At 46.6% G+C, this 25,220-nt stretch overlaps 1 protein-coding gene and 1 long non-coding RNA gene across 4 annotated transcripts in view; one reads left to right on the plus strand and one right to left on the minus strand.

Annotated features, from left to right (window-relative positions):
* LOC135373036 (uncharacterized) overlaps positions 1 to 25,220 on the minus strand; it is a 59,883-nt gene that overhangs the window by 29,683 nt on the left and 4,980 nt on the right. Inside the window, exons 2-6 of the mRNA XM_064606349.1 lie at positions 23,915 to 23,986; positions 22,638 to 22,793; positions 5,996 to 6,058; positions 5,869 to 5,922; positions 427 to 510 (exon numbers count right to left, since the gene is read on the minus strand). Coding sequence (XP_064462419.1) covers positions 427 to 510; positions 5,869 to 5,922; positions 5,996 to 6,058; positions 22,638 to 22,793; positions 23,915 to 23,986 — 429 coding nt within the window. The remainder of the gene's footprint in view (positions 1 to 426; positions 511 to 5,868; positions 5,923 to 5,995; positions 6,059 to 22,637; positions 22,794 to 23,914; positions 23,987 to 25,220) is intronic.
* On the plus strand, positions 15,242 to 17,953 carry LOC135373035 (uncharacterized). Of its 3 annotated transcripts, none has more exons than XR_010416236.1 (4): positions 15,242 to 16,145; positions 16,225 to 16,288; positions 16,365 to 17,714; positions 17,823 to 17,953. It is a non-coding gene; the product is annotated as an uncharacterized LOC135373035 (long non-coding RNA). The 3 variants fall into 3 exon arrangements; XR_010416237.1 differs by having other exon boundaries at positions 16,365 to 16,829; positions 17,629 to 17,953; XR_010416235.1 differs by having other exon boundaries at positions 16,365 to 17,953.

Consider the following 25,220-nt stretch of genomic DNA (forward strand, 5'->3'; position numbering starts at 1 on the left):
ATGCCAATCAGTCGAGCCGACTGAGAGTGAGGGAGTCGTTTGAGCGAAATTACGCGTCCTACAACCAATGCGCATCCGCGACTGTCGGATCGGAATTTTCATACGGGCTAAATGGAAACACCAATGGACAGTGGTGACATCACCCACAGACGACGGCGCGAAGCATTGAACTCGAAAACAATGGTGCCATCAACCGAAAGCACAACTTAACAATATGCTTTACTGGCGTTGGATAGAGCATCGGGCCGTGTAGCGACGGCTCTCCGGAACGAATCGCCCGAGGTCGCAAAGGTTTCTTGCGTGATACTAGATTTCTGTGGGTGTGGCAGTGACGTCAGCGCAGGCGAGGCTGTGACTTCAGAGGTTGCTCCTAGATAGTGTTTTCTACATTATTCACGTTGTAACCTATATGGAAACACGCCACACCTTATTAATGGCTTGCTTCCAATATAATGCCTCCTCATCAGAATCCTCTTCAGTGTCACCAGTCTGCCTATGGAAGTCTTCCATCTGCAAAGAAGGAAAAGTTGTAGTTTCATGCGCTGGTCATGTGCTCTAGAGTGTGTGTATGTGAACGTTTCGTCTACGCCGTTACATCCAACAACTTCCCGCAGATGATACACATTGTTCGAAACAATCAACATACGTGGCAATCCCATTGTAACGTTCACAATGGCGACATCACCCACCGACGACGGCCGATGCTTCAGGTTATGGCCTTGGAGCAGTCCTCATGGAGCGACAAGATACCAAAATTTTGCCGGTCGTTGTTTACGCATCCAAGTCACTCACAGAGGCAGAAGGTGGTTACTCTCAAAAAGAAAAGGAAGCCCTTGCAGTCACATGGGCGTGTGAGAAATTAAAAGACTACGTCATCGGACTGAAGTTTCACGTAGAAACAGATCACAAGTCACTCATTCATCTGTTCACCAGGAAGCCAGTAGATGACCTCACACCGCGCCTTCAACGCTTACGTCTTAGGATGATGAGCTTTGGCTATACAATGCAACATGTTCCAGGCAAAGACCTCGTAGTCGCCGATAAATTGTCCAAACACCCACTCCCCGAACAAGAAAATGCACATCTCGCGGAGGAAGTTGCAGAGGTTGAAGAGGCTCTTCTCCGTGGCGTGCGTGTGACAGATGTAAGTCATCAGAAACTTTTGCATGCGCAAAACCACGACACCGTGTGCAAAACTTTGCGTACCGTATTCAGACTACCTGGCCAGACACCAAGTCAGAAGTGTGCGAAGACTGCTTAGCATACTGGCAGTTCAGAAATGAACTTACTTTGCATGAAGGAATTCTGATGAGAGGACAGAGATTTTTCATACTTGCAGCATTGCGTCCTTCAGTACGTAGCTCTCTCCTCGACGGATATGAGGGCATAGCATAGTCAAATGCGAAAGGCGAGCCAAAGAGTATTGCTGGTGGCCAGGCATATCGCATGATACAGTTGACATGGTGGAGAAATGTGTGAGTTGCATGAAGCACAAACTGCCTCGGAGCCAACCTGTTATTTCAACTCCTTTCCCTGACAGTTCATGGCAAAGGATGGCAATGAATCTTTTTCATGCCAATGGGAAGAACTACTTGTTAGCAACGGATTACAACTCCCGCATCCACATCGAAATCGCTCTTCTGGAGAATCAGAGGCCGGGCTGACAGTTCTAGATTTCGACAAAATCATTACTGAACGTATCTATATTATATCACAGCGAACCACGCAACAACAATACAATTCCTGAAGAGAGAGAAACAACGAGTAAGCGACTGTACTGAGTAACTGATTTTCAGTTCCCAGCTTGGACTCCGGTACGTTTGAGATACTCGGTTATTAGAAGCGATACACCCAAGCAGCACAAGGTTCTACGTCAAAACCGCGCGTCAAAAATCGCTACCGTCAAAAATCGCGACACGTCAACATCGCGACAAGTCAATATCGCGATACATCAAAATCGCTACACGTCAAAATCGCGAGATGTCAAAATCGCGATACGTGAATATCGCGACACGTCAGAATCGTGACACGCGGCAGTGTATGGACATCTCGGACATATGAGTTTCTTCTTGTGTTTTCGTTACTTTTTCTAGTCTTTCTAGTGCATCCTGGGCCATAAATGTGATTTAATTACCTCTCTGTTCTCCGTCATGCAGCCTATGAGGATAGTGGGATTATGTAAATCCCCGAATTATTATTAGCATGTAATTACCTCCCTTTTGGCCGATGTGCTGCCCGAGGTAGCTAAAGACAGGCTTTTTTCTTCCGGAATTATTTTTCGCGTGCACTCCAAGGTCGCGAACTTCAGTTTCCGCGAATTTGCGACCTCTTCGTTAAGAGCTCCGGTCCAAATCCCCGCGCGAGGAGCTTCCAGGCCAAAAAGAAAAAAAAAAAGAAGAAGAAATGAAAAATTTTCAACAGTAAAGGGTAGCTGCAGTTGGTCCTGTGTTCTCACTTTTCTTCAGAGCATCTTCCCCAGCACGTAACAAAGCACATTCCAACCTCTAACTAGGACATGTCATCACCAAGAGGTGGTAATCACTTGTGGCGTAGCGACCCCGGATTTGAAACCGGTCGCTAAAGACAATTTGGGCTGTCGTTCCAAAGAAGTTCAAAGAAGGTCACTACGTCATTCTGTGTGGTTGATCTCATTGGGCAGGGCCGAAGTACAGGGTTAAAAAAGAGGGATGCATTGGATGCGTGACAATATTCGGTCATTCCGATGTGAGTTTTAGCTCCACAAGCCATGGCGACATTTCTCCTAAGCAACAAGAATCGTCCACTTCTGTCGCACAACGGGTTCTTGTACAGAAAAGACAAGCTCTTTGGAGACCGCCAACACTGGAGGTGCATCCTCTCGGAAAAAAGGAAATGCCCAGGAAAGGCAAAGACGGTGAATAGTGTAGTTATTTCCGAGACGGCCCACAGTCACGTTCCGGATGCCGCTGCGGCTGAAGTCAGAGAAGCTTGCCACATCTACACTGTTGGAATTCCGCTGATATCAAATGACAGGCTTTAGCGACCCACAGTTGTTGTATATGCTGCAGAGATAATTTTTTAATACCATCATGCAGCTGGCGTCTTCAGTTGTTCAGAGACAATCGAGCATGACCGGCTGATAGCTAACAATGACTGGTTGATAGCGAAACGAAGCTATGAAATATGAAAATAACAGCGAGGGGCCTGAGGTCAGTTGAGATCATGTATTGCCATTTACTTTTAAGGAAGACTCTCAATGTTGTTAAGGAATTAAGCATAGGGTCCCAGATTCCAACTCAGGCTGTCATATCTGAAGCGGTATCCAGCACGCCACAAGCTGTTGTAGGGCTCCTCCCGTGCCTCTCTCTGATGAAAAGGACAGTTCAGCGGAGGAGAGCAAGCGCTTCCACCTTGCCACCACTTCCGAATTCCCTGCGCGGCCTAACGATTGACGGCACCTTCGCAACGACAGAAGCGGGACAACCGTTCCTGCTGCACGACAACATGGTTGACGGTCATCGGGTTCTTATATTTTCCACGGAGCGCAATCTGCAGCTACTGAGTGAGTGTGAGCACTGGTACTGCGATGGGACTTTCAAGACCGTGCCCTTGCTATTTGAGCATGAAAGAACTGATGTTCTGACCAGCAGATTTCAGCAGCTGTACACCGTGCACGGTGTACAGCACAGTGAAGTGATCCCTTCTGCGTATATCCTGATGGAGAAGCGCAACACGGCATCATACCAAATGGCGTTTTCTGCTTTGAACTCACTGCAACCATCATTGCGCCCCAGATCTGTGATGACAGACTTTGAAAGAAGTGCAAGGAATTCTCTGCAGGAAGCGTTCCCAAGCACGATGCTTCGGGGGTGTTTCTTTCATTTCTCGCAATGTATATGCCGGTGCATTCAACGAGCCGGCCTTCAAGAGAGATACGCCCGGGACCGGAGTTTCGCCCTACACATCGCTGCGCCAGCCTACGTGCCCGTGGTCGACGTAGCCTCGTCGTTCGAGGCTGTCCCGGAGTCGGACTTCTACGTTCAGAACGAGCCTGATCTTGTGGAGCTCATAAATTATTTTGAGGACACGTGGATTGGCCGCACCGACCGTAGAGGAAGGCGCCGCGAGCCACTTTCCCCCAATTCCTCGTGGAACTGCTACGAATCTGTGGTGAGTGACATTCCGCGCACAAACAACTCCGTGGAAGGATGGCAATCAGGTTTCGCCAACCTCGTCGGGTGCTCTCACCCTAACATATGGGAATTCATAAAATGCTTGAAGAAGGAGCAGTGCCTCACCGAGGTGAGAGTGGAGCAACATCTGAGGGGCGCTCGGCCGCCGCCCAGCAAGAAAGTCTACCGTGACACGGCTCTACGTGTGAGAAGGATCGCCGAGGACTATGAAAATCGTGACATCATGGACTACTTGACAGGCATAGCCTATAACTTTCAGTTGCAGCTGTAAGGCTCCGTAATATACGTCAGTTGTTTGTTGGTACACATTAAAATTGGTCACGTACAGCACCGAGATTTCAGTCCCCTCGTCAGTTTGCAGTTCCAAAAATGAAAATGACATCAGGGACTATGAAAGTATCAGGCCGTGTAATATACATGAGTTTTTGGCATGGAAGTGGCTTCATCTATTCCTGTAATTTGACTTTGATTGGCAGCAACTAATTGGCACCGTGGCACTAGAACCAATAATTAAAGAATAAGAAAATTAATTATCGCTAATTAATTGATTAGGTCCGATGAAAAAAAATGGATCGTTCACAAAACTGTGAGCAATGTACAGCTGGTTTCATTGGCATAGAGCACTTCGTCTTTATTTTAACCCTTGGCCTATTTTCTCTAGGACACCCTGCATATGGCGTATTCGCGATTTTCACGTGTCGCGATATTCACGTATCGCGATTTTGACATCTCGCGATTTTAACGTGTCGCGATATTGACTTGCCGCGATTGTGACTTGTCGCAATATTGACGTGTCGCGATTTTTGACTCGCGAATTTGACGGGACACCGCAGCACAACATCTTCGCCCGACGTTGGATCAATATTGGTTCAATATTGGGTTGACATTGCCAATATTGGCCCAATACTGGGTTAACGTTGCCAATATTTGTACAATACTGGTCCAAGTGTGCTGTGCTGCTTGGGCCGACGGTTTTAAACTGACACGCGAAGTGACCAATGTTGACTCCACCTGCACAGTGGAGTATCGCCTCTTCGCAAATACTATTATAGACATTTTTTGATGTTTAATCCGCGAATTAGGCACCTACGCCAAAGTATGCACTAAAGGCGGAATAGACATTGATAGGCGCTGTCAAAACGTTACAGGAGGTTCTCAGTCCGTGCTCCTGTACTGAAAATGAATTATCAGAACCACACAAAAGAAATTGGCATTTGCTAGGGATCCGGGCTCTACTGATGACAAATCCCGCCGTGTCCAGTAGGTTATCTCTGGAAACAGGAGATGGCTGCCTCCACCGTCGTGGTGGCAGGACTCGGGTAGCCGAATTCCACTTCTTAACACTGTGATGGTGGTGCTGTAAGCGGGACGCTCAAGTTGGAACGTCATGATTATCGCACGGGGGACCGTGTGCCCTCGCACAACTTCACAGGGAACCGTGCCGAGATTGCTGTTAAAGCGTCTAAGGAAAATCCAGACAACCGGATTCGAACCTTTCACCACACAGCCTCGGTGTGAAATATCATCATTATAGAGAAAAGGAGACCAAACCCGATAACCGACAACTGACGTTACTGGAATTAACGTCAGATCATTCATGCACTGTAATGAACTTCGGAGAATCATCTAAATTTGTGCAAGTTAATCATCATTAAATCTAAATTTGTGCAAGTTCACGAGGAACATTCATCCGTACCTTTTTCTTGTGCTCCTTGAATTGGGACTCAGCTGCACGTTGCTTTCGCATCATCTGGAATCAGAAAAATGATTCACGAAACGCGCTCATTCAGATTGATGTAAAGACGAAAACCCACAAAACGCACCTTTGGTTCCTTTGCCAGGAACACAATTGGCTTCTTGCATTTCGCGTAGAAAACGTCGATCATCTGTAACATACAAATAGGTACCTAGTTACTTTCGTGGGGAACGATGTAAAAATAAGGTCCAACGACTCCGTTACTTTTCTCAAATTAACTAGCAATGAATTTCTTTGCAAAAATAAAAAAAACTTGCTACTGTATGGTTACTCCTTATTTTATTTTTTCTCCAGTTCCCCTATTGCTGCAGTATGGACAAACATCTGAAATTGACGCGCCATCGCTGTGTCTCGCAAGTGGTGCTCTACGTGGACCTTCAGTCACATTGAGCCTTCTGGAAGAACCATTTCTTGGTCTTTCAGACTCTCCTCGGGTGGTATTATGAGGTTATGGGGACATTGTCTGCACTTGTCAATGTCATAAACGTGACCTGGATGATGCGCTGCTTTACGCCCCTGCTTCAGTCACTAACTCCAGAAAGCTTCCAAAATAATTAACCACCTCAGGTGTTTTATTTTCCTTTTTTTTCGGTTACAACTCATTTATGGAACAATTTCTACTTGAAGCCACTTTGTATGTAAGTGCTTCACAGTGTAAATTATGTAATAAACCATTTGAAGTGGTAGGCGTTTTTCACCTGTGATGCGTTCTGTCTCGCGCCTACTTCTTTATATTAACGCTCGACTTCTGGGCCCCTATCTTAAAGTTATGTTTAAATGCATCACTTCACCTGTGATTTGCCACGAGCTCTCGCGCGAGGGCCAATCACAATGTTTATTTGAAGTAGACGTCTTGCAAAACTGTTGTCGCGTGCCCGCTGCGGTACGTTTGCAGCACGCAAGCTTTAAATATAACGTTTGGAAACCCGTGTTCCCACAACCTCAGGGCGTCATTCCGTCCGTTCTGTCTCCGAGGAAGATACAGCAAGCAAGAAGTTCGAGCAACAAAGGAAGGCTTATTTCATGACTTGCACGGCAATCTACAAACACCGTCAACCGGGAGCTCAGAATGGAGCCTCATGCGAACAGTGCCCGCGTTTATACCTTCTCGGTACGCCCTCCTCACACGTGCGGTCGGTCGCCTGTTTGTCTTCTGGTGGCGCACCCGGGAAACAAGAGAAATGCCTAAAAACGATAACCCTTGTTATTTGAAAGTTCAAGACCGTGTTCCAGAAGCCTGGAGGTCCACACACTTAGTCAGTACAATGACGTGACCCTGGCCTGCGTTAGACGGTGTGATGAAGGTGGAAGAGGAGAAACGCGATGCCCCTGCTGCAAATGGCAGGCACGATCTCATTCATTTCAATAAGATTCAATGAGAAATGAGACTTAGAATCAGAAAGTTAAGCAGGGAAGCTGTCTTCGCGAAACCGGGCTTCGCCGTGCTGTGTGGCGGAAACCGCATCAACGAAGTAAGAAACCAATTCAACGAATTGGTTTAGTGGGCGTCCATGAGAAATGTTGATTTCCAAGTGACTTAATGAGATCCAACATGTTGCGCATTACAAACTGCGCCAACAGAAGGAATGAGGAACTGGCCTAATGTGTATCAATGAGAAACTGCTCTCCAACTGATTTAATGGGATCCAACATGTTGCCATTCCCGCCACTACAGTAACTGAGAAGTCAGTCGCTGAAGGAACGAGCTGAATGGTGACCAACGGTACATCATCACTCTCAAATTAAATTCTAATATATGACTAGGAACAACGCAGTACGGTCGTGTTGTGGATGAACTAATTCGAGAACGCGTCCAATTCAAACGAATGGAATTTCAGATTACGAATTCTATCGAAAACATTGCGAGTCAAATTTGAATGAAAAATTTAAATAAAGATTTATTCGGAACGAATCAACTGAGGAGGCTAGCGGACCGCGGGCCGCGATGTCGCCAGGAGGGCGCGTTCTAATACATTCCCGTGCCGCACCACGAAGTAGCTCGTGCAAGTTGAAAATATTTCGAGTTCTTTCAAATGCTTATGAACACATCCTCAAAAGTACATGTGCCGTGGTATATTGGTATTAAACCTCTTACTGTAAGCTATTGTTTCTGCATTTCGTACAAGATTCAGTGCATGTACGTGGGCGCGTTCTCAGAAACCGCCGAAACCACCACTGACGGATTAATCAATTTCTTACGAAATGTTGGAGCAGTAGGATGTGCGCCGTCGCTCACAAGCAGTTGGCGTCATTCGGGTTTCATAGTGAGGATTTTATCTGCTTCTAAGCTAGTCGATTTGTCAAGCATTCTGGCCGTTGTTCAATGCCGTTTTCCATTCCGTTGGTGGGAGGATCGTGCTGTCAGTATGTTTCCACCCGCGCTGTGTGCAAGAGGATGTAATATATTTTGATGCTCACTTACGTTAACATGCTGCTGTTACAGCACCTTTTACATAATGTTTTGAAATGGTATTACTTGAAAGTGATCCTCGCACGACGCGGCTGGGATAGGGGCGTCGAACATTTGTCGGCAGTTGTCGGCAGGTGGTCAAAACGAAACCTCAACGAAGCTGGATTGCCTTGATTTTCACGCAAGAGGGGCAAGCTGTGTAGCGGACGCTGGACGACGACAACGACGACAACGATGGCCACGCGCGTGGAGCACCCGCCTCTCAGTTCCACAGGCGCGGCCATGGAGATAGGCCACCGTCATCGCCTCTCCGTGGCATGCCATCATCGCCGGTCGGGGCTCATGTAGAGGAATACCATCGTCCTCTACATTTGGTGACCCGGACGAAGAACATCACGTCCGGAGCAATTCGGCCCTTCACCATCCCAAATTTGTGAGGACACTATCCAGCAGCACTACCTCCGGCACACACGGCCCGCCTTCACTCCCTACCGCATCTCGGTACTCTTCACTCCTCTTCTCACGCTTCTCATTGCCGGCCACGACACTCGAGCCTTGCGCTCACCTGCCGGTCGCGGCAGTCGCGGCAGCCGACGCCTCGGCACGTTTCAGCCCGTCTCGGCACCTCACTCACTCCACCTGGGACTCTCGAGCTTCGGCTCCCGTGCCGGTCGCGGCACCCCAGGACCACGCCACCGAGCGCCTCACTCTCTCTCGCTCGTCTCTACCTGACGGATCGCTGTTCCCGTCTCCATCCTCTGTGAAATGCCGCCAACGTGTGCCGTGCCCCTGTTCGACCACACGTCACCACGTCTGCACGCCTACCACGGTCGCCCTCAACTGCAGCTTTTCCCAGAAGCGTTACCTGGACTCCAGCTCTTGCGATGCGTCCGCAACGCATCTGACGGCCGGGGGACCCGTGTAGCGGACGCTGGACGACGACAGCGATGGCCACGCGCGTGGAGCACCCGCTTCTCAGTTCCACCGGCGCGGCCATAGTGATAGGCCACCGTCATCGCCTCTCCGTGGCATGCCATCATCGCCGGTCGGGGCTCATGTAGAGGAATACCATCGTCCTCTACAAGCTGGACGAGGCATTATAAATCTCCCACGAAGCACAGGAGATCATTATGCATTCGAGATTTTTCTTTCGTCGGCACTGCTCCGACATGGGGTACATCTCTTTGAAGTTTCTCATTGTGGATCATGTTGCGTGTGTTGATGAAGCACAGCATGCTTTCACAACATATAAGTGCTCATTTAGGTTTCTATTCTTGGTGTGTACTAGGTTTTGCTAGCGATTTTCAACCGCTTGGTGAATATTCGCTCTTATAGAAAACATCAAAATAACGTTCACCTTTGTATTTGCCACTTGCAATATTTTCAGATCTACTGTATTGTTATATGTGTAAGAATAAATGTTCACGCAGGAACGATATTGTGTGTAATTCATTTTTACAGCGACAAGAAGCTTTCTGATCATTTGACGCCACATAATGATCACTCCACATTAAAAAGTGCATCGGCAATGAGAATTTCAATGTGACTTGAATGGGAGCACCCTTGCTGGTGTGAATTTGGCCAATAGGAGACTAGGCTGGCCAGTCAGACCGAGCGGAGTTCCACCTCGTTCCCATTGACATTTACAATGATTTCTCACCGAAACCCAACAAATTCTTGTTTCCGATATGGTATTTGTCCAAAAGTGTCAATTCAGAATGAGCAATTTTGGTCACTTTCAATGAGAATTGTGAATGCGATATCCACTTAACCCGAATGATATGTTGATCTATTTTGAATTGGACTAATTCCAGTAGGGGCTGATTTAGTATTTATGTGCCTTCTCTGCCTTCTGAGAACGAAATGCCTGAGCACGTCCAGCAAATCCTCCTAGAATTTAAGGAAACATGTTGAGCACATATCTTGTTTCTGTTATATCGTTTGTACATATAGCCACTTGTTGAAGGCGTTCATTTCAAGCTCGAAAAATGAACACTAATGCTTTGCACCAGTGCCTTCTCTGCCGACCGTGTTGGAAGGTCATTTGGGACCGCAAAATACGTGAGTCGTCTTTTTGCCGGTCTATTAATTCAACGAAGATGGTTGTCCCTTCAAATGCTTCCGTTGAGCACCTTGTCATTATCGCCGCTGCTATTCTCGCGCAAAAACACACAAAAATGTCCGATGGGCATATCGCGCACCATCTGTTGCTGAAATTAAGTTTAATGTGAAATATGAGTGATAATAAAAAGACGTGTCCATAATTTGGATGTGTGGATCATGAAACGTTACTGAAACGAAACCTGTTCGGTTTTCTGTAACGAGTAATGTATTTAGTCCCGTTTTGCAGATTTACGACAGGTAACGACATTCTGTCACTACTTTGCGGTGCAACGAAATTATGCCGAATTTCATGATGCGATAACTCGGTGAGAAATAGAGCGATACCAACCAATCGACTAAATCCAGAGAGCGTATACGTTTTACACCCATAACGCACTGTCGCACACAATCTGGATCGGTCCTCTATAATGGTCAGCGCAGTCCCGCTGGGCACGCAGCACCCTCCGTAAGTTTGTAATCGGGTGATTCCATCTCAACTCAGACAGTGTGGTTCGGACACCATCACCGATTTTCCTTGAAAAAATATATGTTGTGCTGCAACACGCATACACACAGGATCAACAAATATTTTGGTTCTAAGTTTTGTGGTCCGCCTGAAAAAAAAAAATCTTAAAGAAATTGACTCGGCGACGGAACTTTCTGACGGAACGACTTTGACATTTCATTCCTCGCCATCGGACGGTCCCAAACTATAGATTTTGTTTGCACAATATGTCAGGTACAACGACTTTGAGCGTGTATAAACAGCACCGGTCATTTCTATTTTGATCTTTAATTAAAAATCGTCAAAGTTGCAACAAAATTCACATTTTGCTCATATTTGTCCTTACGCTGTACTCCTGCTATATACGCCATCGAGATATATGAGGTACCGCTGTGTAGGTCGAAACATGCTCTTTACATTGATGTCAAATTGACATGTCTGTACCTTGCCCACTTTGTGGCGGTGTAGAGTACAGCTATGTTTTCAAAAATGTGTTTTTTTTTGTCGTTTCTCAAAAACTCCACCTCCGATTACCTTCATATTTTGTAGTTATATAGCCCAGGCTATACCTACATGTGTTCGGGAAACGGAAGGTACCCTCTCAGCACAACTCGGGATAGCCCGCAACAAACGTGGAGTGTGGAGCATACGATGTACACCGCGACCTGGAGAACTACGCCAGAGAGTTAACAGGATTATTGGTGTCTGCTACTGCCAACGTCTCCTGCTTTGAATGACAGAGCTCAGGATGCAGATCTACCGCAAATCCCACCCTAGCAATATATTTTGAGTCTTTCTGACTCGTTTTTCCCACAGTCGAATCTCAATGCCGTTCACATGAAGTTCAGCGATGTTCTGAGTCGATGGCTTGTGTTTCCGACATTAATTCCAAGTACAGTATGGATTGCCGTGCCTGGATGCCGTATGATTGCCGTATGGACTGCCGTACGTGTGGATTGTACAGTGCCGACTGTGCGGTGCTATGCTAGCCATCTCAAGCCCAAAAAATCGAAAGAACTACGCTTTTGTTATCAGAAACAAGTTGGGAATGCTGGGCAGAATGATACCTTGAGCCGTGATACCATCAAAATGTAATAATCGCGTGCAATAAAACAGAACTGAACACTTTTTAAGCATCTAGTCGTCAAGAAATGGTTTGTTTATATAAGAAAATTCAGAAAATCGATAACACAGATCACGCAGCGTGTAAGGTATAACCTGGCTGTACGACGCTGTTAATGTTTCTTTTCAGAAGGTTCTCTTGTTGTTCCTTGGGAATACTGGACATCTTGACAGTGACGCGTCCATCTCCTTCCACGTTTTTCGTCCACATGTGGAAAGACTGGATTTTCACAGCGCTTCGCGCTGTCTTCCATCCTTCCTTATTTGAGACCCGGTATGTTTCTAGGTAACTTGTTTCTAATAACAAAAGCGTCATTCTTTTGATTTTTTGGTTTAAGATGGATACCATAGCACCGCACAGTCAGCACAGTCACACGCGATCCATACTGTACTTGGCGTTCATATCGAAAACACAAGCCACCGACTCAGAACGTCGCTGAACTTCACGTGAACGGCATTGAGATCCGACTGTGGGAAAAACGAGTCAGAAAGACTCAAAATATATTGCTAGGATGGGATTTGCGGTAGATCTGCATCCTGAGCTCTGTCATTCAAAGCCGGAGACGTCGGCAGTAGTAGACACCAATAATCCTCTTAACTATCTGGCGTGGTTCTCCCAGTCGCGGTGTACATCGTGTGCTCCGCACTCCACGTTTGTTGCGGGCTATCCCGAGTTGTGCTAAGAAGGAACCTTCCGTTTTGCGAACACATGTAGGTCATAGCATGTGATATAGGCCTGGCCGATAGCTACAAAATATGAAGGAAATCGGAAGTGGGGTTTTTCAGAAACAAGAGTAAAAAAAAAAACATTTTTGAAAACATAGCTGTACTCTACACCGTCTTGACGCAAGTGGGTAAGGTACAAACATGTAAATTTGACATCAATTTAAAGAGCGCGCTTTGGCCTACACAGCGGTACCTCATATATCTCGATGGCGTATACAGGGTGTCCCAGAAAACGTGTGATTGAATTATAATAAAAAAACTACGCAACCTAGAATCATGCGGTCAACAGCATTTGTTCTTATTAGGTTTTTGCCACATCCTAATGTGAATGTCATGTACTCAAAGTTTAATTATGTAAATATTTGCGAACTGAACTTGGAAATTTGCCAACTAAATGCCACTTTTTTAAAGGTCACTAAAGGTCACAAGAGCGTGCCGAATTCACTCAAATTCATGATAATTCACAGTGATATTCACGAGCTATCCCATCGGAAAAAATAGCCGAATACACTCTGAGAAAAAAGGGAGTCAAGCTGGAGTTAAGCAGGAGTAAAAGTTTATTTTACTCCCACCGGGTCAAGATAACTCCATTGAAAAGTCCCACGCTCGCGGTTACTCCGTCTTGCTGTTATCGTAACTCCTTCGACCCTTTCTGTACTCCGTCATGAGAGTATAATAAACGAGCAGGATCGGCGGCCAATTTCGCCTGGAAGCGTGCTTCCCCTGCAATGCTCCTTAACAACGCGTTTTCGCGAAAAGCGGTTAGAATTTTTGCAAGTGCGCAAGCAGATTCGGTTACCTCGACGTGTAACTTACTTAATAAAATACGGAGCACACACCTACCTCTAATCTCTGTTGTTCCCCTGGCGAATAAAAAATTATACATGGTAGCCTATGAGAAAGAAACCGAAACTGTGCTCTGTCGTGATTTTCAGTGCAGTGCCTTTTAGCAAGGTGCGCAACCTGTTTCACGATTACTGTGTCGCTGTCTTGCATATGACATAAAGGTTTCGATATTACGCCGACGAGATTTTGTCCCCGTTCCCAGAATTCGGGTTGCCGCCAATCCTGAGAATGGACGAGAATGGCGCGAACCAGGTTTGACTTACTGCAAGTACCTCTGCTCTGGCTGTTCAATGTGAAGCTTATTACTTTCCCTGGGACAGGGTTCAAATTGAAAAAATTCAAATGGGAAGTGTGCAAAGGAGAGTAGACGAAAAGAAAATTCCTTGGCTCAACATAATAGCAGCATTTCGTGTTTGTCTCGTACTTCAAACAATTTTCCCAAAATGTGACCTCTTGTCTGTTCTGTGCATCTGTAGCATGCATGAACCAAGTGGAAGGAAAGTAGGTCATTTGATATGTATACCATACGAGTGAGTTTGAGACCTGTATCTGCTGTCTTGTGATATTTTCCTCACGGTGAGGCTACTAAATAAACCCAAGCAGCACAAAGGACTGGGATTCGGCTGGGAACGTAACGGGGATGATGGGTTCGAGGTGGCCGATATCGCCGTCACGAGCCCGACTGCTTCCCGACTATGTGAGGGGGAAGAATTGAGGGAGAGGGAAACTACATAAAATTATTTCCCGATAGATCCCCGTTCGTGTCCCGGTCAGAATTCTTTCCCGATAGATTCCCGTTTGCGTCCCGGCCAGGATTCTTTCCCGATGGATCCCCGTTAACGTCCCGATCTGCTGTGGTGTACTGGCTAAGTATTTCTTCCCGCTCGTCTCCCGATGTTTATGCAGATTCGGTAACACGTGATCGGATGGTACAGCTCGAGACAAAGTTTCTGAAACACGGGTTTTCTGTATTGGACTTTTCCCAGCCACCTTTGGGAAATGCTTGTTGAGCAGAATCCTTGGGGATTCTGTTCAACAAGTGTTCCCCTTAGGCCGCAGGGGAGGCGTAGAGAAGTGAAATACAAAACACCCGTGTTTCAGAAACTTTTGTCCCAAGCTGTACGAGACAGTGAAGCATCCCTTCAGGAAGGAATTTGGCTGTCTGGTATGAGGTAACTCTTTCAAACATTGGGCTGCAGTTCACTTCATGTGTTGTGTTGTGTTGTGTTGTATGACGGAAAACATGCACACGCAGCACCCTGAACAGAAGTATTAATGGAGCCTCACTGCAAAGCACGCAAGTACAAGATACTCGGGAAGAGTCGGCCACGCCCGAACGAAACGACCGAATCTCCCGAATCGAAAAACTCACGTGAAACGAAACGAAGAGAGCTTTAGCAAGTCGAACTGATCGGACGAAAACCGCTGCACCGAAACCCGCAAAGACTACGCTGGAGCTCCCTGCATTTGGCTACCGCGACTGCCATCGCCATCATCTTTGTTTTGGTTGTCATTGCTGGGTGCAAATGGCCGGCGTGTGTGTTCTTAATGTTTCTGAGCAACAAGTTTTGCAAAGTTTGGTTCGGAGGGAGTACGGAACGCCGTTTTGTGGTCAACGTGGCCAGAGTGCCTCAAAAGTACTCCTGCCGCATTCTGGTCACTGTTATAAATGTGAATCCCTGCCACCATCAGCAGCTTTTAAGTAGATTCATGGCACATGAGGAACCTGCGATGTACACCATCGCACACAGTCAAGAAAAATGTAGCATTTAACCTTGCTTTCCTTCATTATAACAAACAAAAAAAAAGAAAGAAAGAAAGAACACTAGAGAAAGGGTCGGCAAAACAGTGAGTGTTTTGTTGTTTTTGATTCTATTGATCTCTCACTGTCAGGTTGCACTGCCGATCTGTTCACAATCATAACTAACTAATACCTTAGCTTTGGCCAATCTCATGTTGCAATTTTGCTTCAAACACAACATTCAGGGATTCTTATGAAAACAGCAGCATTTCTGAAAGATCCTGGAACGGCCACAATCTCAAGAGGTAGTACGATTCTACCCGTCGTCATATTTCGTCCGCCAAGCCATTGCGCGGAGATGTTGGCTCCATGCCCATTTCAACACAGGCTCACCCGCGCTCGCTCGCGCGTCGTCGCTTGTCTTCCATGCCACCAGCCAGCGCTGCGCGCTGCCTGTCGCGCATGCGCTGCTCTTGTTGGCTTCGCTTTGGCTGCTGTAACGGTCGTTTCTCGTCGCCGCGTGTAGTTCGCGTAATTGCGAGCGTTCCAGCAAGTCTAAAGCGTTTTAGAGGCTTTGTATTGTTGTTCTCACCTGGTGCTGTCGTTCTTGCAACCCGTCTGATATTGCAACTGTCTGTAAGTGGAAGCGTTTCTTCTAACCGCGAGCAAACCAGTCGGTCTCGTTTGACATGTCAAAGAGTGAAGACGCTACCTTGCATGTGAAGCCAAATCGTTCTTCGCCTTCAGGATTATTGCCGTTTCAGGTGTGTAATTAATATAACTCTGAAGTAATATGTTCGACTGCGCCATGCATTCTCATTGTTCGTTTTACTCTATTTGCAGGGATCTGCGCAACGACAGGGAGATAGAACGCCAAGTGAAGTCGACTGTGTACTTTGTGCAGACGGTATGTCATATGTCTCTACACTGCTCTACATATAGGTGTCCTGCCATCGTATTTTCTGGAACGATATTTCTTGCAGGTTCAGCGTGTATGACGCAGCGGCCTTCAGCAAGAGAAACTCAAGCACCGTGTTCAAATGCAGTGGGGACTCTTGCTGGCCATGACAACGCTTAGAAGTGCTTTTTCGGAAGAAGGACAAGTTGGACCGGAAATGAGGACCTAGGTGTGCTCTTTTGCGCTGTTGTTCACCGTTCGATCATTACCAGTTTTTGTGCCCCCGTGAGTTCAACGCTTAGGTATGTTGATGATAAATGGATATGCGTTAAAAGGTACGTACTCCGGAGTGGTGAATTGTTCTGGTGAAGTGATTCGTTGCTGCTATCTCCTGTTTCGTGAGGGTTCTTGTCGGTACTCATATACCGCAGGCATGAGGGGCTTTCTTTGCAGAACATTTCAGTAAACCAAGACTGCAGCATTTTCAAGATTGCCATAACCAGCATCAATGCAGCTCTCATGTCAACATCAGCATCAAGACAGCTCTGATGTGAGCATCAGCCAGCGCAGCTCTGATGTTAACATCATCAGAGCAGCTGTGATGTTAACATCAGACCTGATGTCGCTTTTTTTTCAATAGGGATGCTTCTCCTTGACCATGTTTTTTTTTTGCTTATTGACGTTTTTGTGAAGGAACGCTGAATATGCGCACACCATTGACTGTCAGCTCTAGTCCCGGTCAGCTGTCATTTTTTACAGTTTTCGTTGTAGTAATTGCTAGTCATTTGCACCAAAGGCGCTGGATGTGAACTATTTTCTCTTTCCTGGACTTGCATTTCTCCCAGTCGTTGGCTTTGTCATTTTTTCATAATTTAAATTTTCTCTTGGTAACTCTTGAGTTTCGTAATCCCTACGCTGTGCATTTTACCATTTTGATAAAGCTCATTCCACGTACCGTGCACATACTATTTTGTGCTGAAGTGCAGCAATTGTTTCGTTACGTCTAATGTTACATGCCATTCATTTTTGTGTCTGGGCAGTACTGAAGCGTGAGCAGATAGGCAGACTGCCTATTACTGCATAACTTCGTTTTCTTTGAGGCACCACCACTTGGACAGGCAGACCGCCTCTTGCTGTATACTTTTTCTTTCTTTTGAGACACTGTTGACGTGCGAGTGGTTACGCAGGCAGGCTGCATATTACTGTATACCATTTCCCACCATGCAGCAATTTTACCGTTACGTCTAATATTAATGCTACAAGCCGTTCATTTCTTCCAGGGCCATTGCCGAAGTGCAAGTGGTTAGGCAGACTGCCTACTACTGCATACCTTTTTTGTTTCCTTTCAGAGACCACCTCTTACTGTGTACGTTCCCCCCCCCTTTTGAGACACCATTGAAGGGCCAGTGGTTACGCAGGCAGGCTGGATATTACGGTAGACCATTTCCACCCTTTTCTTTTCAGGCTACATTGGCAATGACAGTAGTTATGCGGACATGCTGCATATTTCTGTATACCCCTCTTTTTTTGTTTTTCATTTCAGACACAATTGGCATGCATTGGATGATGCAGGCAGACTGCTTAGTGTACACCACTCGTCGTTTAGTCTATTGAGGTGCTCCAAGTGTTGTGTCAGTCTATTTCCTCTCCGAAAATAAAATGTTGGGCTCTACACACACTGTTTACACTCAAAATTATTGTAATTATTAAAAATAAGCATATTAATGCCAAAATATGCATGGGGGGGGTAAATATGCATGGGGGGAGCCCCTGCCAGCATTATCGGGGATCCGCCGGGGACCTGCTGGGACCGAATACTTGCTGCCGATGTCGGTCCTTAATCATCCCGGTGTTGCAAACTGGAGGAAGGACCGGTATCGGCTGGTGGCATGCCCCCGACTTTGTAGGATTCTTTCCCGATGCTGGACCGGCTTCGCCCCGGTCCTTTGTGCTGCTTGGGAACGTTCTTTCAAAATTAAAGACTGCGGTGGTGCTTTTGAGTGCACTGTAGGGTCATGCTGTGCGTCCTGGAAGAATTTGAGGAAGCTAGTCGTCATTAGAGGTTTATTTTCACCCTGTAATAGACGATATGCATAAATCCCAGATGCCAGTGCAATGCGGTACATCTTGTGAGCCTGTTCGTTCCTTTGGCACCATCCTTCTCTCCCTCATTCCGAACCTGATGCCATCAGGAAGGAGAAGGAAGCGCCAGGGAATGAACAGGCTCCCAAGACACTGCATCGCACTGGCGCCTGGGATTTATGCATATCGTCTATTGGGGGTTAGTTGGACTCCACTATCGGGGTTAACATAACTCCATCATCAGAGCTTACTATACTCCCTCACTGGCATTTCATATACTCCCCCACAAGTGTTTGATAAGCTCCCTCACAGGCTTTTAGTATGCTCTTCCATGGGAGTTAGCCTAACTCCATTGAAGGTGTTTAGTGTACTCCATCACATGGTTTAACCTGAGTCCATCAGAGGTGTTTAATATACTCTGTGACAAGGGTTAACCCAACACCATTGGAGGGGTCCATCATACTCCAGCATATGGATTAACCCAACTCTGTCAGAGGTGTTCAGTATACTCTGTCACAGGTTGAACCCTACACCATGGGGGGTGTTTATTATACTCTGTGACAGGGTTTAGCTCAACTCCCTCAGAGGTGCTTAATATACTCCGCAACAGGGGGTTAACGGAACTCCGCTGTGGGTTTTTAACCTTACTCCCTCTTGTCCTGGAGTTAAGGTAACTCCTCAGAAGCCTAAAATTTTGCACCTGGGAGTTACAGCTTTTTGCCCCGACAAAGGAGTGTTTTTGACTCCCTTTTTTCTCAGAGTGTATCATGATTTTCGGAGCACCGGACCATAGCGCGCGATGACTTTTTGAGCGCAATGGCTCTCAGTGCGACGAAAGGAGGTTCGGAAGCCAGCCCACAGAGTGATAGTAGAAAAAGTAACAGTTCCTAAAATTGGGAGAGGGAAAGCATTATCCCAGCGAAAGTCGGACGTGATAAGCCGTGCCTGTTTTATCTCTTTCTGCGATGTCGGGGAGGGCTGGGTTTCCAACCTCCTTTCGTCGGACTGACAAAGATTGCACTGAAAAATACATCGTGCGCTATTCTGTGCGACCTCCGTACAGCATAATGTCCGGCTATTTTTTCCGATGGGACAGCTCCTGAATATCCCTGTCAATTATCATTAATTTGACTAAATTAGACACGCTCTTCACATTGGTGGGGTAAAAAAGTGACCTTTACTAAGCAAATTTCTGACTTAAGCTCGCAAAAATTTACATAATTAAACTTACCTTACACGACATTCACATGAGGAGGTGGCAAAAACCCAGTAAGAACAAATGCCATTGACCGCATGACTCTAGGTGGTGTAGTTTTTTTATTATAATTCAATGACACGTTTTCTGGGACACCCTGTATAGCAGGAGTACAGCGTAAAGACAAATATGAGCAAAATGTGGATTTTGTTGCAACTTTGGCGATTTTTAATTAAAGTTCAAAATAGAAATGACCGTGCGGCGCACGCTGAAAGTCGTTGTACCTGACATATTGTGCAAAAAAATTTATAGTTTGGGACCGTCCGATGGCGAGGAATGAAATGTCAAAGTCGTTCCGTCAGAAAGCGCCGTCGACGAGTCAATTTCTTTGGGAATTTTTTTTCGGGCAGACCACAAAACAATATTTGCTGCTCCCGTGTGTATGCGTGTTGTAATACAACACATATTTTTTCAAGGGAAATTGGTGATTGTGTCCGGACCACCGTGCCTGAGTTGAGATTGAATCACAGAATCGAGGTTTTCATTTGCAGCCGTCCTGCGGACGGTTTGCACAATATCCACTCAAGTTTCAAATGAAAAGAAAACATTGGTCCAGGGATATCTACCTGAAATAAATTCACATTAACAAAAATGCCATTTCATCTACTCCCGCGTTTGTCGATGTTGTTTTGCTCGTGCGGGCCGCTGTCATCGCCCCCATCATGCCGGCTCGGAACCGGCACTGCGAGCAGCGAAAAGGCGAGGCTGAACGGAAGCCGCTGCGCCTGCGCCAACCCTCCTTGAAGTATGTAATCATGTTCGCGAACCGAACAAGTGCCTGCGTTGTCCATTTGGGGGCGGTTGTGAAACGCCTTCTTGTTGTAGGCCTCACACAGGTGGGCAACGTCACGACTGACGCCCTGGGAGAATGTGCGTCCTGGGCTGACTTCTAAAGTGACACATGCCGGAAAGCCTCTCACGAAAACTCTGGAAAAATCCCCGACAGTGCAGGGGTTCGAATCCGGCTACCTCCCAGTCTCGATGTGACATGGTCAGCACGCTAACCACTGAGCCACGCGAGCTGGTGCGTTGTCGATCTCTGTCGTCCAGACTGGCTTTGTCCGCACCTGAGGGATATCATGATTAGAGGTGAGTGCGGTAAGCAAACTTGGACCCGCACCCGCACAGTACCCGCGCGTGTGTGACCCGCACAAGCAACAATTTAATCTCGGCGACCCGCACCCACAGTGCTGTCTGTATACTCGCATTCAGACCAGCAGGGGGAAGTGAGCGGTATACACGCGTTCACTCGTATGTCAATAGAACTGCAGTTCAACAGAGAGCCGTATATGTCTGCATTAATAATCGAACTTCTCCTCAAGTACTTGACTGCTGCGGTCTGTCACATGGGTTTATTCGGCCAACGACATAGGGCACTGCTGAGCTCGAGTGCTACAGAAAGGTATCACTTAGTTGGCCATGGAGTGAGGGTGCACCCGCATTTTACCGGCTACCCACATGAATTCCTACCTGCAAATCGTGACTATGTGCGGGTAACTGCGGGTTCCCGCGGGTTTAGCCACACCCGCGCGCAGCTCTAATCATAATCGCTGCCTAATCACGATTCTGCGCGATGTGGATCCTGCGTCAGTACGATTTGATTGTAAGATTCTATCTAATAAGTTCAGTGCAGCGGCTGACGCAATTTCTAGGTGTGGCGGTCGCATGCGAGACAGGGGTACCCTGCAGGCAGTGTATCTCGTGAACGCGAGAAGCTAGGACGCCGATCGAGGTGTCGTTAAAAAGCTCCTGAGAGGTTCTACATGGACCTTATTCGACGTCCGATTCAACAACGATAACCAAAATTTTATGGAACTGCATAATTGAAATATCAAAATTTTTCAAAAACAAAAAATATCCCAAGTCCAGGGTGTCGATTCGCCATGCGAGATGACCTTGCAGGCAATGCGCACATGCACTCGTCATGGGTGTCGCAGCCGCGAAACGCCAATGCGCGATTGCAGTCAGTTGGCACCTGACGAAGGAGTCACATTTCAAAAAAAAAGGAAGGCTTACAATTTGCCACAAAAGCGCTTTTTTAAAAGAGCATGGGAGGACTGGAAAACAGATATATTGGGAGAATTAGAAATTTGTATTGGGAGTCCTGGGACACACATTCTCCCAAAAACAAGGGGGTAATCCTGGAGGTCAAGAGAGCTTTCCTCCCCCTCTCAATATCCCGCGACCTGCCCTCCTCGGTGGTGGTACTTCTGGAAGAACTCACCCATGGTCGGCGACTCAGAGGTGGGTAACGCCACGACTAATGCTCTGCGGGAATGTGCTTCCTGGGCTGACTTGTAAGGGAACTGCGCCGACATATGTCTGACAACGTCTGAAGAAATCCCAGGAAAAAACTCAGGCGGCACAGTCAGCACCGGGATCAGAATCAGGGTACCTCCCAGTACCGACGTGGCATGACGAGCACGCTAGCCATTCAGTGACGCGAACTGGTCTTCCTCGTTGATGTCCTCGGCTGGGAGTCTGCAGCGTCATGTGTCCCTCCAATACTGAGGATAGCGCCTTCTTAATCCTCATTTTCTTTCTTTTCATTTCGCCCCAGCCCGTCCAGCGTATCGACTGGTCGCTCTCCTTAGCAGATAATTCACGATTGCCCATCAAAAGTGACCTGCCATATGACATCACAAGACGCAAGAAGATGCTGGGCGAGGCCACCGAAGGTGCGCTCCCACCCGCTAAGCAATTTTGACAGAAAATTCACACTTTCCAAATGAAACACTTTGCGTGACCGTTCCTGAACGTGGAATGCTTATATGACGCAGTATAAAAAAGAGTGTTCCAAGTGCCTTCCCCCGGCTTCATTACCAGAGAACTCTACGGTTAGGCAACGGAAACCACAACGACATAATAATGTGCTGAATAAAAATTACACAATTCCCACACACAAGTTTTTCCCCTGGAATGCGCTGAAGAACAGTAATGGTCATCGTGGAGGGTTTCGTGTGTAACAAGATACGTAGCAAAGTAATAGTAACGAATCACATATTTTACGCCCGAACTCGCCTGGGACAACTGTTCTTGAAGTTCATTCATTCTGTTCCCCATGACAGGAGCATTTCCAAGTTTTGATAAGGCTTCTCGTTTCAGTCTGTCGTGCGCTCTGTTCAGCACGCCGATTTTGTCCACTGCGTCTGGTGCTTTCAGTATCTCTTCAACCTCCTGCGGGAAACAGTTTGTTACTTAAACTCACGATGTTGAGTGCTGCCACATCATTTCACATGTTTTTCGACTCCAGTCCTCTTTGCACACGTGTAAATTAATTCGTAGGCAAGCGTCATGAATACAGCTCTCTAACGAAAGAACACTCCGCACTCTTGTACAACATGTCTACCGTCGGAAATCTCATCACATGATAAACAAAGTTCGCACCAATTAGGTCTTGCATACGGAGTCTGTAAAATAAATGAAACGTGTCCTATATTCCTTTTACTCAGGTAAGATTTATTTACATTTGGAAGTCAGCAAAACAAAAGACACCAAGTCGCCATCATACGATGGCGATGGCCTATGTCTCACTTAAGTTTCCTAACCAGTGGCGTAGTCACAGTGGGGAATCCCGGGGTTGAAACCCGCCAAAATCGTGCTTTTACTACATCTGGGAGAGGGAAAACCAGGGTAAAATAATCTCCCCATGTATACCTCCCGTAGGACCCCCCCTGAAACATATGTTTCTGGCTACGCTACTGTTGACAACGGTCAACTGCATATCTATGGCAATGACCACCGCAGAGTGTAAAGTATCAGCAACTGGACGCATTTGGAATTTTGAAGCAACGGTATGAATTCTAGGAATCGGAGGCTATACCTTCGATGCTTGTAGGCGGCTCTTTTCTATCAACCGCCGGTATTTCACCAGAAATTCAACTGTTTATTGTGCGCGTTAGTGGTGTGTTTCACATTGTTTGTTTCATTAGTATAAGCATAATGATTCACCTAAAACTGCTAGCATGGGTATTTCGTGAAAATAAGTAACGAACTGCGTTCCCAAGCAAAAATGGCATTCGTTCGTATGTAGTGTCTTAAAAGTCACACTGAACACTGCGGTGTCACAGAATGAAATCCTGGCAACGGTTGCTTTAACATTCTTCCTTCTGTGTCCGACATTTTCTTTCTGCCTTCCAGGATATTTATCACGCATACTTCACACACTACTGAACTCATGCCCATTCACTTGGCGTATCAGGACCTCTCTACGTTCGTAGACCACTCATTCCCACGGCGCTTTGCGTTCGCCAATCCTCAGAAAAAGAAGTCATGCACGGAATGAGGTCGCAACTTACGTCTGTGATGGCTAATTCATATTCCTGGTCAATATTCTTCAGGACCTTCTGGTTGTGGACGAACGCAGCTTGCTGCTCATGTAAAAGAAACAAAAAACGCCCGTTGGCTACATACGGTTTCTGCACATGTCTGGCAAATAATATAGATGAATAGACTGATTATACTAAGAACCACGTGTCCCGGTTATCCTTTATGACCATATCCGAGGATTTCAGCAGAAGACCGATACAGACACGTCCCTATTTCTATTGCTCATCCCTTGGCTCACGCCCATTGGCAGGATACTGTCACGTCTGTTTTGTCCTCTTTTAAGGAGACTTCTCTTCTATATATCTCCTACCTAGGACCACTTCTCATACGTTGCTAGGACACCTTCTACACATAACCACTTCCACCCCTCGCTTGAAATAAGGAATGTCTTGAGTGGTGCTGCCCCCGCGTTTTCTGGTGTAATGATGTTAAAAGCCACATACATTACATGCGAGCATTGAGGAGCAGCTTATTTTCCCCCGTATATGGATGCATGCGTATTTGTCACGAAAAAGATTCCTGCCCAGACAGCTGACCGAACAGTTGGCCTCCGATTCACAGGACTGCTCTTTGCAACATCGAGCTCAAACGGGCAGTAACTAGCCCTTTAGTCGTTTAACTAAAATCACTACAGAAGTCTTGAAATTAGGTATAATTACTAGTTCAACTACATCTTACCAGCCGTTATTAGAACTGCTTTGCAGCCTCATCTGTTTCTAAGGTTTCCAGGCGGATCCAAGCTGATTGAGTGCGGATACGGTGAGACAATAGCCTCCTATATTCGAGAATACCTGTCCAACTGTAACGCGATCAGACAGAGCCGCCCGAACCCTCTGTCTCTGACGCCCTCCGCAAGAAGCGCTGCCTCCCTAGGATACCGCTCAGCGATCGCCGTGATTTCTTACGCGCGATATTGCAGAGCCAAATTGATGTTGTGTGGCATATTAACGACTTTTTAATCCTGTAGCACGAAGTAAGGCTTGCGATAGCTAACTGGATAAGTTGACAATATAGAAAAAAATGTGCATTGCATTATTTTCGAGTTTGTTTAATGATGAGGGGCGCAAATGTCGGGATTGGCAAAAAAAATATGGATTTCGTGGCAGTAAGACGACGTCGAATTGTAGTAGACGCTACGAAGCAGGGACATGATGTGAGCATGTCATGTGTGCAGGGAGTGAAAGAGCATGCAGGAAAGGGGGCGTTTATTGATATACGGCCAGGAATCCTGTGAACACACAGGCGCTAACTATCGTATTTTATTGGATTATCTAT

Source organism: Ornithodoros turicata, unplaced genomic scaffold (genome assembly GCF_037126465.1).
Source record: "Ornithodoros turicata isolate Travis unplaced genomic scaffold, ASM3712646v1 Chromosome190, whole genome shotgun sequence".
In the NCBI taxonomy this organism is placed as follows: Eukaryota; Metazoa; Arthropoda; class Arachnida; order Ixodida; family Argasidae; genus Ornithodoros; species Ornithodoros turicata.